Source organism: Larus michahellis, chromosome 2 (genome assembly GCF_964199755.1).
Source record: "Larus michahellis chromosome 2, bLarMic1.1, whole genome shotgun sequence".
Classification (NCBI taxonomy): Eukaryota; Metazoa; Chordata; class Aves; order Charadriiformes; family Laridae; genus Larus; species Larus michahellis.
In genome coordinates this window covers 92,472,914-92,490,051 of record NC_133897.1, presented here as the reverse complement: position 1 = coordinate 92,490,051, position 17,138 = coordinate 92,472,914, and the positions used below count along the sequence as shown (strand labels likewise).

Here is a 17,138-nt window from a genome sequence, read left to right as displayed (position 1 = left end):
TCAGCAGGGATGCCTTAAAAGACATTCTGTATGTGTGTATGTGTATACACCTAAGAATATGTTAGGACAGATCAAGCCTTTGTTTTCTTTGTGTGGATATTTAGGTAAACAAAGACTGAATTGAAATTCGGCCACATTTTCCTTAGTTGCAAACATTCATGTTAATATGTTTTTATGTGTATTCTTTTCTGTTTAAACCATATTTTGAGATGAAAATTGATCTAATGGGTGAATAGTCTGTTTCAGAATACTACTTCTCTTAGAATTCTATGCATGCAGCTGTATGGAGAAAAAGGAAAACAAAGTATGCTGCTGAAGAACAGGCAGCAGGAGTGAAAGGGGGGTGAAATGAGTAGATCAGTGCTGACTGGGAGTAGTGGGACTGTACTTTTAGACAACGAGCAAAGGTCTTTTCGTAACAGGATACACATTGACTAATGCTGATATGCTAAAAGCAACGTTACTCCAGAGCAAACCGTAATAAAGGTTTGTTTGCTTTAACAGAACCTCCGGAACTGGGTTTCTGCTTATGGTCTGCATGCTAGGTACCAAACAGGGTACTTTGCAGTTGAGAGAGAAAGATAGGAACAAATATAAAATGAAAAGCAGGAAGTGGGGCCAGGATTAACTACATCTGCACCTCGCTTCTGCAGCCTTTTCCTTTATGCTGTTATCATCCAGATCCCCTATTAGTAAAAAGTGCTCAGGAGTTTTTGTGCTGCAGCCTAACTGGCAAGCACGTTACTGACCAAGAGGAATCCTGTTTCCTTAGCTGCAGGATGGAGCCAGCGCCCTACTTAGAGCCGAAATTCTGTCCCAGAGAAGCTAAAGCCATACCCTTCCAAGAGGTGGAATGGGACCAGTTTGCTGCCTCCATCCTGAGAAGGTCTCCAGGCACTGGAGAAGAAGAGGGGACAGTAAGGAGGGCCAACCAGCAGAAATCCCCATGTTATCAAAGGGGAAAAAAAAGGAAAAAAAAAGGGGTTGACTGCAGCAGACAGGATGATTTTATTTTATTGAAAGAAGCACAGCCATTCTTTCCTGGAATGGTGTTGGGTGTTGCATTTAATTTTCTGATTAAACAGTTTGGAGAGAGTACTGTTTCAATAGAACTACTCATAGGAAAATTAAGACACCTGATTGCCACAGCCTTTATTATTATGAATGACCGAAATAAACTAGCTGGGAATGCCTCCTTAAAATTCTCTGACATTTATTGTGACAGCCACAATTACTACTCATCTGGTTATAAACAGTGCCATTTATTGTTGTTTCCATGCTGGAACTACGCTATAGAGCATTAGTAGGATGGATATTGCCCCAGTATTAGAGAGGAAGGAAGAGAAATGGGACACTGTTGCTGAGCTTCAGCATATGACAAGTGTTCACATACAATGTGTTCATTTATTTTGAGGTGGAGGAGAGGAAGGAGTGATAACTCTGGTTACAGAAAAAGAAGATTTGTGTCTGTAATTGGAACAGACAGGCATGCAACCCTTTATTACAGGTTATTTGTCCCCGTACTGGGTGGACAGCCAACAGCATAAAGCACGCTGATCTTCCTGTGTCACAACAGCACTTTTATTTGAAGCTCTGCTCCCGTCTTTTGCTCAGTCATATTTCTCTCCCTGATGACTGTGGATTGTGCAAGTTGCCGTGATTTGTTCTGGGCAACACTTCTGCTTTCAGGGAAGACAGCAAAGGCACTTCCTAATAGTTAATTAGGGCTCCATGTTTTTTTCAGTGGCAATCGTATTAAGACAGGAGTTGCCAGCCATCAGCAGTCCAGTCAACTGCAGAGTCCAGGCAGTATCCAGCATTAGATTCTTCAGCAAAAGTTTGAGGAACAGCTGAGGGTTAATGTGCTATTCACCATTCTGCTTTTACGTGTAAATGTAAGGGCATATTTTGCTTCTGCAGATGCTTTTCATACACTTCCTAGTTATGCATTTTTCTAGTATTCACATAAGCATTCAAGTTTTTAACCCTCTAAGCTCTTGTCTTTCATGTTGTTGAATAGCAATGAAATATACATTTATATATTTCTTATGTAAAATATTTTTCCTTATTCTACTTGTAAATGTTTTATTTATCTTCTGGTTCCTGTATTATGAGGTGGTAAAATGAATCCACCTTCTACCGTCTCTGCTTCCTGTTGTTCAGTAATATCATATGCCTGTAGCACTGCATAGTTATTCTCCTCTTCCTGTAAGGGTTCAGTTGTAGCTCCTAACAGACCTGTATTCTTATAACTTGAAGTTATATTCTCAAATAAACCTTTACATGGCATTAGTCTCCAGATATGGAAACTGTTTCAGATATGGCACTGTCCCAGTATCACGTCGGTGCCTAGATTTTGTTGGTTTCACAAACTTTACAACCAGTATCTCATCAGTAGTGTAATTCTGGCACAGTTTACATTGTCAGGATGCAAAATCAGCAGGATTCCATGAAGAAAATAAAACAGCTGCTATCTAATGTTTATCTGGTGAATTAAAACAACTTTTTTTTACTAATTAACAGAATCCCTGGGACAATAGAATTGTGTATTAATATTAATTACAAGTGTACTATTTATTTGGCTGGATTTAATTTACTGGATTTTTCCACATGGTAGGAATATGAACAAAATTAATTCTTTTTTTTTTAATATTTGTTCACAGATGTATACAACCTGTTTATTTTGTCAGGTCGTGTTTCAAAAGTACATGTAATAATAATCCATGTTTTGAGTACTCTTGTATCTCCCTCCAGTCTTTTCTATAACACTGTGAATTTCCCCTTCTCTATTCCCAAGACCCTATATTTGTGATGCAGCACAATGTCTGTGGCCTGAATTCCTTCACCCAAAATTGAAATCAAGTTACAGGGAAGGTGACTTGAGGAAATAGAAGGAAAGCTGGGTTAACCACAGAACGTGAGCTCTGTACCTGTTCTGCTAACTTGTCTATGGAAAGCACTCAGCACATCAGATACTAACTTTTGAGTATATTTGTATGCAAATGCTACTGTAGCTTCAGTGTAGGCATGCCTGAGGTAAACTTGAAGTAGGTAGATGTGAAGCAAAATGCAGACTGCAAAAGGTAAATGTTTGAGGAGTTCTTCTACGGCTCCGCTTAACTAATTTCAAGTTAATTTGTGTATGTCTGCCCCAAGTCTAGGTGCATACATACTCAAGACAGCCGCCAGTGGATGTCATTGCAGTATTACAGAGTGGACCTGGTTTTAAGTGTGGGAGACTGGAGCAAAGAGAAGCCCTTTTGGACCTGAGCTTCTGAATTTCTCAGTCATCCTGTATACTTTCAGGCACTTCTCTTGAGTGCCTACATTAGGAAAAACTACCTCTTTAGCCTTTTTTCCATAACCGACTGAGAGAGAGAGAAACACTATCTGAGGTGATTCTGCCAGCTGGCATTAAAATGACCGTCCAGGTAGGCGCATCTGCTGTACTGACGATATAGGACACAGGATGACTGTGCTCTCAAATTAAATACTTCAGTCAGGTGCTTAAATTACCTAAATTCCGTTTATGTCATCCAGCCAGAGGGGTTCCCTCTCCCCACTGTTTGATTACTTTATGTTATGGATTAAATTTATTAACCAAGTGTTTACAGAGGTGGATAAAATAGATGGCAGAAAAATATTACCACAATATTGGTCCTTCATGAAAAACTCTCTCAGGAAGAGGACAATGGAGATCCAGAACTCCTTTGAAGTTTAGTAGTGGTCTGACAGTGAACTCATCGGCTTGGACGTTTGGTTTAGTTGCTTTTCCTTTGCACAATCAGGTCACTTTAAAGTGATATTGAGTTTGCATATATGTCTGTAAGCTGGATGTCAGGTACAGATGGGCAATTTCAATCAGCTCAGCTTTAAGAATATAAATAATAATGGTGAATTGCAACAATATATTCTATCCCCACTGCACAGCGACATGGTAGAGCTTCAGTGATGCTGTGGTTATGCGATCCTTAGAAAATAAAGGGGCAGAAAAATTTAGTAATAAATCATCAACCTCCTCCAGCTGCCCGTGTTCCTCGCTGTATGCCGTTATTTTCATATTTCTCCAGAAATCTCCCTCACACCTGTTCTGGGATGAGGCGGTCAACAGTTTTCCCATAGTTCTGCTATTTTTCAGTTATACATCACCAACAAACATTTGCTATGTCTGGACACATCTGTGTAGAGACACACCACATTCTTCCAATAAGAAACATACTGCCAGTGAAATTGCAAAAAAATCGCTTTGATAAGTAAAAAGGGAAATAATAGTTGATGCTTCTTGAAATCGAAGAACAAATCCTATTTACCTTATGCACATGAGTATTGAAAACCTTGTTTTACTCAAATAATAACTTGGATGGAATTTGATTTTGTAGTAGCTTACAGCATCTTTTATTGCTGTGGTTACCTTTGTGTACAGATAGTAATTTTTTTTTAAGAATTGGTTTAATAAATATTCTTTCTTTCCTTTTTTTTCAGGATGTGAATTTATCCTGAAAGAAAAGATATTCTTACGTTTAAGGGCAATGGAGAGGAAACTGAAGCAGGGGGTGGTGTGGTCATTTTTAGCCCCAGAATCTTCCTGTGGAGCAGAGGTGCTCTCGTTTCAGTGGTCACAGAAGGCAGTGGAGAATCTGACATGAATAAGTTTTAGTTCAGGTCACTTCTTTCCCTTTGCTTCAGCTCCTTGTTATGGAAAAGAAATGAGAATTATTTTGTCCTATTAGGCATCTTGTCATTTTAGGTTAAGAGCTATCAGGATTGTGTTGCATTATGCATTTGTAGTGCATTGGGTTTGTGATTTTGGTTCAGTTTTCTAGTTATTACAATAACACAAACAGCTAATAATAAATTAGAGATTATTTTGCAAAATATAGTTTCATCCGTGCAAGGCAGAACAAATTCTCTACATGAGAAACATCAGAAATGGGCCCTATCTAATAAATGAGTGAGCATTCTATGTTCACGGATTTAATATTCAGGAGGGGAAAAAAGGTAACTTTAAATCACTAAAATATTTTCGGCTGTATATGTTGAGTCTTTTTAACAAACAGGTTTGTCCACCATTTAGAATTAATAAATGCAACTAAATGCAAAAAATACCCAACCACCATCTTAAGGCATTCCAACCACTGCAATGCCTTCTTTTTCAGAACTAGGACACTGCATATTAATAAGGAAACTTTTATTTAGAACTGGGTATGTCAGAATTTTTTTTTCTCTATTCTGTTTTCTTTTGGACAGGATCTGTATCACCAGTCGTATGACTGTGTCTGTGTAATGTTTGCCTCTGTTCCGGATTTCAAGGAATTTTACACAGAATCTGATGTAAATAAGGAAGGCTTGGAATGTCTCAGGCTGCTAAATGAGATCATTGCTGACTTCGATGATGTATGTACTTCTAACAACAATCAACATATGGTTTCAATCTTAATAACCCAGGGTATGCAACAGTAAGCAAATGTACTTGAAAGGGAGAGTGGAAGATCTGTCAGGAAAGAACTTTTCTGTTCCTAGTCACGTGGAAATTGCCTACAGGGAGTATTAAAGGAAAAAAAAAATATTTGGGATAAATCAGATATTGATCTAACATCATACTCAGTTGCTTTTGATTAGCTATAATGAGAATCCTATGTGTATATCTGATGGCGAAATTTTTTGCCTTTTAGCTGCAGTTCACAAGACAGTGATATTACATGCTATTTATTAGCTACAGTTTGTAATTACTAGTGCCTACAGTCAGGTATACATTATACCTGATCTGTGTTGGTCTCATTATATGGAGCGTTGATCAGTTGATACGTGAGCAACTCAAAGGATTGTGTAAGTTTTGATATTCCACTCTCTGAAGTTACAAGCAAGTACAGAGTATGACTATAGATGGATTGTGAAAAGGCAGTTGTAAAGGTCTGAGAACAGTATTTGTCTTAAAGGAAGTTATTAGCGATGAAGACACTAGGAAAAGGCATTAAGATCGTGTTATGACTCAGAGAGCACAGCACCCATTGGAGAACACTGGAATTTTCAAAACAACTTGGGATATGAACTAAAATCCTTGGATTTTAGTCCCATTGGCATGGACCGTCCTGTTGGCATGGAAGAGATGCTTACTTTCAGAAAGCTGCTTAAAGCTTAACTGTTGGCTCACATGGTGACTTAGTTCCAATATCAAAGTCTACTGACTTTTAAGAGCTGTATGGACAATAAGGTGGAATTTATTCTCATTACTATAAATTTATTCCCTTTATAATAAAAAGGTATTTTAGCAGACAGAATGTCCCTCTCCTTGGAGGCTGTAACCATTGTTGTATCCATCCTTAAGTCCTTCATCCTGTATATATTGGTGAAGCCATTTGGTGTCTATTAAGAAACCATTCCAAGAATTGGTGTTAGAGTAACAACGCTGTTGGAGTAACAAGGCTGCTGATCTGAATAATGAATAACCATCCTTGTTTTACAGTTATTGTCAAAGCCAAAGTTCAGTGGAGTTGAAAAGATAAAGACCATTGGAAGCACTTACATGGCAGCAACAGGATTGAGTGCCACACCCAACCAAGAGCAGTGCCAGGTACAGGAAAAGGTTCCTGCTTAATAAAAAACATGTTCAAATGAAGGCTAAAACTCTGTTCATTAAACTGCAGGTTATGTATAATGTTGTGGCCTAGTTTTTTCTTATTAACGTAGCTTGTATTGTACTGGACAAGTGTATACTTTTGTTTAGTAGTCTCTGTGAATTATCGTTATTCACGTGGCGGTTTGAAAATGCCACCTCTGTATTTGCTAAGTCTAACACAGGCCTTATACTCCAAATACAATATAGCACTTTATTGCTACATGCTGCAGCAGAACTGGATTTATAGAGTGTACAAAAGACTGCAAGAATGAGTATTTTCCATTGTAAGCTGGGAGGGCTCAGTAGCTGTATTAACCACACACATACAGAACCCTCAGGCTCAGCACTGACAACATGTTCCTTTGTTTCTGGTTTACTTAATAGGATAGGATTGGGAACTGCAGTCAGTAGGAATAAAGTTCAGAGAAGCAATTCGTAACTTTTAAGCAAAAAACCTTGCTTTGCCGTGATCTTTTAGAGTACTACAGGTTAGTGACACAGAGAGAGCAATTATGAATCAACGCATTCTCTGCTAAGGATTAATGTGTTCTTGCCAAACTCATGTTCCTTCTAGAGAGAAGCTTTTAACACCTGAACTATAGACCTTAAGGATCCTGAGGACAAAAAAAGAATTATTTTAAATTAGCTCTGACATTTAATACAAGGAGGTGAAGAGGATGAAGGAAACGTAGAACTGTAGACTAAGGATGAGAACACATAAGGATCTTTCAGTCACAACTTGAAACTAGTGTGTGCACAGGAAGAAATTTATTGTTTATTTCCACAAACGGAATCAAGAGATCCAAGTTTTAGTGTTCCTTTGGTGATTTAGTACACATTTTTAAAGGAAATCCACCAAAACTCATCAATCTTCCATCCACACATCCAAAAATCCACAGATACTGCAGAACCTAGCGTGGCAGTGGCTCACTGCTAGTCACACTGCTGGGAACAGCCCCCAGCTTAAAACAAGCACCCAAGGAAGACTAAGTGTCTAAGGAGGGGGACCAAATACATCAGCTGAACAGGAAACCATCTGTCTTAGCTGGGAGTGAACTCCAAAGGAAACAGACTTCATTCATCTCAGCAGCTGCTCTGGCACGCACCACTACTGTCCCACCTAGGCTGATGCATCTACTCTATGAATCATCTCCCAAAGTCATCATCTGTCCATCTCTTCTGTTGCGTTACATCAAGAAATGAGGAAGATTCAGTCATTTCTCATAGAGATCAGTGAGGCCATCTCTTATGAAATCATTCTGTTGTCAGGGTCCTGCCCTGGGCTGTGGGAGGCTGAAAATCAATTTTCGCCTCAGCCACTACTTAGAAGTCAGGCTACACTGTTGATGTATGAGGAGACATTAAGTCTATAGCCTTTATAAGTGGTATAAGCTCTAAGCTAGTAAATTGGGGGACAGAGGAGGGGTTGCCTTCTTCCTCTCTTCCTCTTGTATTTTATTCATTTCAAGTCTATTAGATGTTCTCAGAGGTGCTTACTTATTTACCAGATGAGATCAGTGGAGGAACTCTTAAAATTGTGAATTTCACTGAAGCTTAACCATTAGCTGGGGTGCGGAGCTGTGCAACAGTGAGAGGGAGGAGTCTCTGTGGGGCTGTTCACAAGTGTTATTTATTATTAAAGGCCATAAAATAGCAGCAGACACTTAGAGAAAATTAATGAGGAAATCCTAGGCGCACACAGACGTTGAATGCCTGTGAGATTAGACAGAAGCTAATCAGTTATTTGACAATCAAAACATTACATTAGATATGTTCTGGATCCATCATCTCTAGACTGCCTTATTGTGTAAGTAAAACGCATCCTGGTCTATTGGCCATTGATTGATCTAACTGATGCCAAGGTTGATCTAACAGGGCACCATCTTCTACATTAATTTTCTTCTGCTGCCTGCTGTCATTAGGACATCCCTAAGGGTTTAAGTGCTTTCAAGTGTTCAGCATATTTTGGTTGTATTCTCACAGCAACTAAGGCTAAGGAAAATGATTTTACTCTGTTTGTTTGGCTGTTTAAATTCAGGAACCTGAACGACAATATATGCACATAGGAACCATGGTGGAATTCGCATTTGCCTTGGTGGCAAAACTGGATGTCATAAACAAGCATTCATTCAATGACTTCAAGTTACGAGTAGGTATGTATCACAGGATTTTTATGAGAATATCACGGAGGAGGGGGAGAATTCAGTGTAAAGTACCAGCTGACTAAAGTGTTGGTAGCACTGACCAAAAAGGCCATGAAAGAAAATAGCACTATCTTTACCCTGTTTAAAAGCAGCCTCCGTGGTATTGCCCATTAACCATAGCTGCTGTACGAGCGTTTCAATGCTGGACTCAGAAAAGGGCAGTATTCCTAAATAATGGTTGAAAAATACGTTGTCTCTCAATTGTTTTATGGTAACTCTGTAATAATTATTCTAGAGGTTGTTAACCGTATACATTTTTTAAGCTTATCAATACCAAAGGACACAAGAAGACTCTAAACAGGGCTTTACAAAACCATATAAATGGTTTGGAGGACAAGAGCTATAAGGGGCCAGTGAGGCTGGAGTATGAAATATTTTAGATGTACTGAACTCAAGCAAGAATACAAAAATGCACCCTTTCCTTCCCAGTGTCAGACAAAGGAGGATATTGCTATTCTTTGTTATTCTGTAGTTATTGACAGTTAAGAGCAAAGAGGAACAGTTGTTTATATTTGAAAGGGGTATCCCTTATATTTCAGCTTCTAATTGCTTCTACTTGTGCATCGTGGTATTTTTAAAAATAAACAGGCAGCTGCAATAAGCCACAGAAAGCACGATGAAATAAATTAATTCAGAGCTGGTCAAGAATCATATGTTCCAAAATACTTATTTCCTGATAGCAGTACACAGCAGTTTTACAATGCAATATGTAACTTGGAAAGTGTGAAATGAAAGCAGTAAATAAATATTGGAAACCCATAAATCCTGTAAACATGTCAGAAGTATTTGATTTCCAACAGTTATTCGCCTGTCTTCTCTTTTCCTTGCTGTGCTGCTTGCTTTTCCCTTTGGCTTCTCCTTTCATGTTTATTTCACAGTGCCACCCACTGGCAAACCTTGCTATCTTCTGACTTGAAATATTCGTGTGCTCCTGAAAGCGCTCCTTTGCCAGTATGTTTTCTATTCCTTCCTAGAGTTAAAAAATGACAAAGCAAATCTGAAGTATGCATCCTTCTCAAAGTGTTACAGAACTTGATGGGTTTAAAAGAAACGTGTAGAGATATCACATTTCTGCACAAAATAAAAAGTTCCTTTCTTGCCATAGATGACACATGCCACATACTTGCAAACATCCTTATATCAGCAGTGTCAGTACAGATAAAGAGCTGCTGAGTGTTGGGGCTAAATCTGCAAACTGATTAAGGCAGCACTGACTCATTTAAAGTGGGGATCATGAAGCAAACTTTCTAAGAGAAAAAAAAAAAGATAGCTACTTCTAATTTTTAAAGTGTTTGCTTGTCCTATTGCTACAGGTTCCAGAGAAGTCAGACTTCTTTGCTTCATGAAATGAGGAATATTTAAATCTACAAATCTATACAGGTCCCAAAGTGTCACTTTTGCCACCTTCATCCAATATAGGTACCACTGCGATTTTCACTTCCCATCTTCACTTTACTTCTTCCCCACTTCCCACTACCACCTGACCATGAAAGCATGTGGTATCCATAGCAGTAAGAGCCACAGAAACATCTGAGTGTCTACCTCCAATATAATTCCTGCTGAAGGATTTAAACCCAAACTGCCATTTGTAAAAATCTTCCTCAGCCAGCATCTAACCCTAGAATTGTTGCAACTCACTAGAGGTCTCAACTTTCAGCCTTCATTTTCTCTGAGTGCCCGAAATGCTAGTTGTGCCTTCGGAGTTGTGCCTTGCTGTCAGGCAAGGGAGGGGAGGACCTAGATTACATTTCAGGCATTCCTCCCCTTGTGTTAGCTGAGGTGCTTGATTTATAAGACAAGCTCAGATGTGCTTTTGTGGCAAGTTTTACACAGGTACTGCTTTTTTTCAGAACAGAATAGAGGCTGATGTTGTTTTCCATATAGCTTCATGGTTAGAACGTTCATCTGTGTTGTAGGTGAACTTAATTTGATTCCTGCTTTTGGCTGAGGCTGCTCAAGCACGGGGATCCCTGTTCCCTGGAGAATGCTATGAGCCCAGGCTGTAGGATACTTTGGAATGAGATATTCTCTGTCTGTCCTGCTGAACAGTATTTGCCTTTTCATGGAATAATTAAATGTTGCTTTGGATATGAGAGAAGGAGACAGATGGCATCACCCCTGTTAGAGCATTCACCTGGACTGAGAGTACTACTCTTCCAGCCTTGCCCCAACAAACATTTACGTGTGTCATGGAAAGAAAACCCACACTAGCAGGAATGACACATCCCAGAATGCCTGGGTGGCCAAAACACATTCCTAAGAGTTATGGGTAGAAGTCTCCTCGAAGGTGGAGGGATGTGAAGCTGGCTTTCCAGCCCCTGAGGTACGACTCAAACCATCAGCAGTGGTGGTTCAAGAAGGAGGTAAAAAAAAATCACCTCCTGCCCATTGTATTTTGTAGGAAAGTCCCACTGCACTGCCCTAGTTTCTGGACCATGGTAGAGCGTATGCCACACACATCTCTTCAGTATTCCTTACTAGCCGGCTTGGGCTACTCGGCAGGTGGCTTTTGTGGTTTCCATTCTGGTCCCTAGTGCTTTCCACGCGTTGGATGTCATGAGGCAGAAATACACACCATGACTTGGTTGTTAATGCAGACTGTTGCAAGGCCTAAGCCCCTTTGTGCATTTAATCCCAAGCGCTTAGAGAAATATTTTTCAGGTTCTGTCTGGTATCCTTTAGAGTTTGCATAAATTTAACTGCTACATGCCATTTTCCAGGTGGGCTTATAGCCTGGTTGCTAGCCCATGCTGCCGTGATGCCATTTACATATGATGTGTACTAGATGAGCGAGCTCTGAGATGTGTCCCCGTGCTACAATCACACTTTCATTTTGCTGCATAAATATATCCGCAGTGATGGTTTATGTCAAGGAATTAATAGAGATCAGTTATGATCCATTGATGTGGAGATAATTTTAGAAATCCAAACTACTCACTTATCTAGGGTTTATTTCTCACTAGGTCTAACTTGGCTTTCCTGTTCATGGGTATGTATAGTTACAATTATAGCATATTTGACAGTGGTTAGCAATAGTGCTTTTGATTTTGCTTCCTGGTTTCCATCCCTACTAGCAGAGTACAACTCCCTTTGCAAATGTAACATAGGATACGAACTGACTGCAAGATAAAAAATGCCCAGAGTCTAATGAGGGATTATACGATGTTGTTTTTCACTCTTACAACGTGCATTTCAGAGCTAGTAATTTGTTACTCTTACTCCATAATTAATCAAATTATTTCAATACATATATTTATATTGCAGTTATTTAGGACCATTCTATGGGCAATCCAGCCTTCAGAACAAGGCTGCAAATCCTTCCAGTTCATTCACATTAGTTTATTCTACATTTAAGAAGCAAAGAATACTGTAAAAGTCATTTAATTTGGCCATAAACTATTGCAGGAAGGAGAAGCCCTTTTCACTACAAGTTGAAATGAAATTATTGCATATCTGTTTTCCCAGGAGCTGCTGCCTTCCCACAGTGTGTTCTTCATGCTATCTAATAAGAGCAGTAGCAGGTTATTAGGATACTAATGGTTGAAAATATCAAATTTATTCAGGATGGGAGGGAGCTGTAAAACTAAAATTAGATGAACTACCTTTTGGCATTTTTATAACGAACATCCTCCTGCTGTAAATGGTTGATAAAACAGTTGTGAACAGACTATCGGTTGCTGTACTCACTATTCAGCACGGGACAAATACTATGTTCGTTGACTTGATATGTTACTAGATGCACTGTGTGTCCTTGTTTGGTGGATCTTCTTTTTCAATGTTAAGTTCTGTTTTTTTCCAGGTATCAACCATGGACCTGTAATAGCTGGAGTAATTGGAGCTCAAAAACCACAATATGATATCTGGGGCAATACAGTAAATGTGGCCAGCAGGATGGACAGCACTGGTGTCTTAGATAAAATACAGGTAAGTCTTGGTTTTGTGCTAGTATTTATCTTAATCCTTTGAATTTAGTGCTTAAAAAGGATTATATAGTTGTATACTAAACAGGGCTGTGTTTTGGAGCTAAGGAGACCTACAGAAAAAAATTTACCTACCAGCGGTATCCGTACATTTCAAAAGAATTACACCTTGGGCAGGAAAGTAAAGAATTAAAAGAAAATTACAGGGAAAATGGGAGAAGAATCAAAACTTTTTCTTGATTCTACAGAGGAATACAGTGGAGGAAGTCAGTGCATCCCTAGATTAAGAGAGGATTTGAGGGAAATCACATGTCTATTCTGTGAATTTCTAAACTCGTAAAATACTAGCTACCTTATCTCTGAAAGCCATTCCTGATGTTAGTTATTTCTAAATAAAGGAAATTACCACAACTGCTGTACATCAAGTTAAATCCATAAAGCAATCATGAAACTTCCCTTTTAATGAACAATGCTGATTAATAATCTTTATAGATAATTATCTGTACAAATTATAGATAGATCTGTATAGAAATGACCTTCAGTTTACTAGCTTTCTGGTGATTCCAAAGGGATCACATTTTAAGTATCTGCCTAGTATGCTGCCTAGCGCTTTGGCATCTCAGCAGGTGATTGAGAGCACTCCGAGTCTGTGATTGAGGCTATTCAGAACAAAATAATGGAAAAGTAAAAGTTACACGCTGTTGGTCAAAACTGAAAACAGAAGGGATGTCAAAGAAATTACATCAACAAACAGTTGCTTGCTCCATGAAGAAATACAGGCAGTCAGAGACAACTGATGCTGTTGATCAACCTCTGTCCTAGTGACCTTTCACCTAAAATGGCAAAACTGCCTAAAGCTTGGTTCGCTGCCAGTTACGTGAGAAAGTGGCAACAGCAGCTCTGTCAGATGATGCTAGTGTCTTACTATCACTTCATTCACACAGCCTTAGCATTTGCTAGAAGATGGGGAACCTTGGGTCTACTGAAACGAGAAACAGCTCCTGCAGTTGGGAAGAATGCTCTATGAGGAGGAGTGTTGTCCCTAGTGCCTAGTGATTTGTGTACCTATGAGGCCTCTGTTTGGAATCCTAGGTGCAGAAATGGTTTTACCCAATTTGACACTCGATGTAAGATATTAGAAGCAGCATCCAGCAACATACTATTTGAAAGCTCAGGTGCTCACACTTCACTTGAGACCCTTAAAGGCCTTATAAGCATTATAGCAAAACCCTTATAATTGCTCGGAACATATGTTCTCTTCACACTCCGGAAGAAGATTCCGCTTTGCTCTGTTATCGATGCTGGTTGCATTACTGTATTGTTGCAGGTTACAGAGGAGACGAACAACGTCCTGCAAACACTGGGGTACATGAGCACTTGCAGAGGAATAATAAATGTAAAAGGAAAAGGAGAATTGAAGACATACTTTGTACATACCGAAATGACAAGATCCCTTTCACAAGGGAACGTGGCATCTTGAAGAAAGCTTGTACGTGTCATCGATACCATATTTTCAGGAAAGTATCACGCACTTTTTAACTACATTTTGGCCCTTAACATGCGTGCTATTTTCTGGTATGTGGCACTTATTTTAATATGGCTGCAGAATAGTCCCATGAGCCATCATTTTGCACCTTGATTTCCTATGTTCAAGGACAGTTGCGATGTACGCTATAGGACTGGAAGATTGTACTGCTACTTGCACTGTTATTCAAAGACAAGAAAAGAAGGAATAGGAATTAAAAGGAGATAACTCATCCTGAAAGGCCTAAAAAGAGATGTTAGTGACAAATGCGGGGAAAAAAGGCAATAAAGCTAGGGGTGCATACTATTTCCTGATGCATGGTGTTTTCTGGAAAATACAGTCGCTCCCCAATAGCATCCACTAATCTGGTATTAAAGTATACAGTATTTGTAAATAAGTTTACTCTGTCCACACATGATTTGGATGTGATCACCAGTTGCATCTCATAGCCAGGGACACGTTGGGTGGCTTGCTGGCATTCTTTCTGAAGAGAGAACTAACAATGCTGGAATAGTTTTGTACAAACGTGTCAAATGTTTTGAAGCTATTGTCTTTTGTAAGGTTAATTCATTAAAAGTTTATATGTACTTTGTCTTACTGTTGCTGTCTCTTAGTTTTGCTTCCTTCCATGGCTTCTGTTGCTTCAAACCTGCGCGTCCTCTGCTGCTGCCGCTGCTGCTTTTTATTCAGCAGTTAGATGTTGAGGCAGGCTATGGCCAGCTATCTCAATGGCCTCAGTCAATAATATCTGCTAGGCTTGCTATTGCCTTTTCAGAAATCAAATCACCTCTATTGTCTTCAGTCTTGGGTGGCATCCTAGGCACTTTGCAGTCATGTACTCCCTGGGTGACCCAGAAGACTTACCTCAAATCCATAAACACAAGCCAAGTGGGGGATACTGGAGACAGTAGTAGTGTTGCTACTTTGCCACTGGCCTGCAATGCTTAAGCAATAGCTAGGAGAAGCTGTACAAGAGAAGAAATGTTTTGGTTTTTTTGCACTTTGATAACCTCTTTTGCCCTTGCATGCCTTTCACTTAACCTTTACAATGCCAGGTTTCATGGGATGATTAAAATACTCTAATTTATCAGGACATGAGTAGGAGCAGAAGGTACAAAAAATTTTACTTTGTGGATATTCAAGATTAATTTAAAACCCATTGAATTAAAAGTATCACACTTTTGGAGTTTCACAGATAAGCCAGGTGAAAGACTGCAAAAGCAGGTAATTGTACTATCTATGCTCTTTTGAAGCATAGATAGTAAAGACTAATTTTTGCTTTGCTATAATCAGTACTTGAAATTAACATATTCTTTTAGTCGTAATATCCTAACAAGACCAAAATGAATAAAATCCTCCTATTTACAAAATAGCATATAATGACAAGATTTTTTTTCTGACTGGTATTGTATGAATATAGAAGTCAAGTTATGCACTGTAAGCTCTGACATGTTATGGAAATGTAAAAAGTATTCAATTTTCTCATTCGTGGAACATATATTTACATTTATATTGCACTGGAGTCCTTTCAGAAGGAGTTCTCAAAACTGTGGCTCACAATAAATGGCATCATGCCACAGTCTCACTTGAGTGTGCCACAGTTTACTCATGGCAGCCATTTGCCCACTAGCAAATTTGAATGGCAGTAGATTTCAAAGTATCTACATCTGCAGTAAAATAGACAATCTGAATTTTGATCCCTTTAAGTTATTCTAAAAGCAAAATGCAAGTTATTTCAGTTACGACCAACATAACACACTTGACGTCTCACCCAGAGCTGGAGACTTTTGATCGGTAACTCTCAAGATAGGTGCTCAGTCTAATAAAATCTCATTAAAAAGATTTGTTGTCTTTATGATTTCTTCCTTTTAATTAATAAGTTAACATAAATATTTTCCAGTGGAATGAAAGACTTTCCAAATAGCTCACATGGCAGCAGAAACAATGTCTCACTCATTGCCTAAAATAAGCTATCATTTAGCTATACTTTAAGACTTCTAAATCCCTCCTCTGCACTCACTATAAATTTGTCCTAGGAACACTGAAAAAAATTATTAATCTTTTAGACTTTGAATGTACTTTGGGCCCTTAAAATCATTCTGATATTATCACAGGTCAAAGCAATTATTTCTTACTGTGGATGAAAACCCTTTATGTAAAGTTGATTATATTGTACTGTCGTATCTATGTGCAGCTTTCAGGTATAACCTGTACATTCAGGATTTTGCTTTTCATTTGTGTTCTTGCACATCAGTAGGAAACCTTGTACCTAATTTGATAGCTTTGTTTCTATGATTTTGATAAAAGTTAACCAGCATTATATTTCTGTAAGCCATGAAACGTTAAACCATTTGAATGGCTGTGAGCTGACTGGTCCAATGAAATATAAAGAAAGATATATACGTGCCCTCCAAGATCATGTTGAGGATGCCCTCGTTCAGAGCACTCATGTTGCACTGCTGTTCTTCTCTCATTTTGTAGTTGCATTCAAATTCTTGCAGCCAAATCCAGCTAAAGAACAAGAAAGTGGGCAAAAGATGATTACACCCGCAGTATGATACCCAGACAAAGAAAGGTGCATACCATCCTCTCTCTAGCCTTCGACTGCTGAGTATTATTATTATCTTTCTAGTGCTGAGAAGCTATTTGTATCCAATAAATACTTTTTGTCTTCCAATGCATTTTACATCTACTGTTTATACTGTTTTATTTTTCCCCTGTCTAGATTGACCCAGAGTTCTTGTATCCTCTTTCTTCCCCTCCTGTGATGATTTCATCTGCCTCAATAACTAGACATAACACTGCTCATAGATCAGTGTGTAACTGGGAAAGCTTTATGATAACTATACGAATCAGTATTTGACATTCCATAT

At 38.8% G+C, this 17,138-nt stretch overlaps 1 protein-coding gene across 2 annotated transcripts in view; it reads left to right on the top strand.

The window, feature by feature from the left end:
* Positions 1-14,857, top strand: part of ADCY2 (adenylate cyclase 2) — a 226,179-nt gene extending 211,322 nt beyond the window's left edge. For both annotated transcript variants that reach the window (XM_074576250.1, XM_074576251.1), the window contains 5 exons: positions 5,248-5,394; positions 6,464-6,571; positions 8,655-8,769; positions 12,620-12,744; positions 14,068-14,857. In XM_074576250.1, the coding sequence (XP_074432351.1) occupies positions 5,248-5,394; positions 6,464-6,571; positions 8,655-8,769; positions 12,620-12,744; positions 14,068-14,220 (648 nt within the window). In that variant the 3' untranslated portion in view covers positions 14,221-14,857. The remainder of the gene's footprint in view (positions 1-5,247; positions 5,395-6,463; positions 6,572-8,654; positions 8,770-12,619; positions 12,745-14,067) is intronic.
* The last annotated feature ends 2,281 nt before the right edge of the window (positions 14,858-17,138 follow it).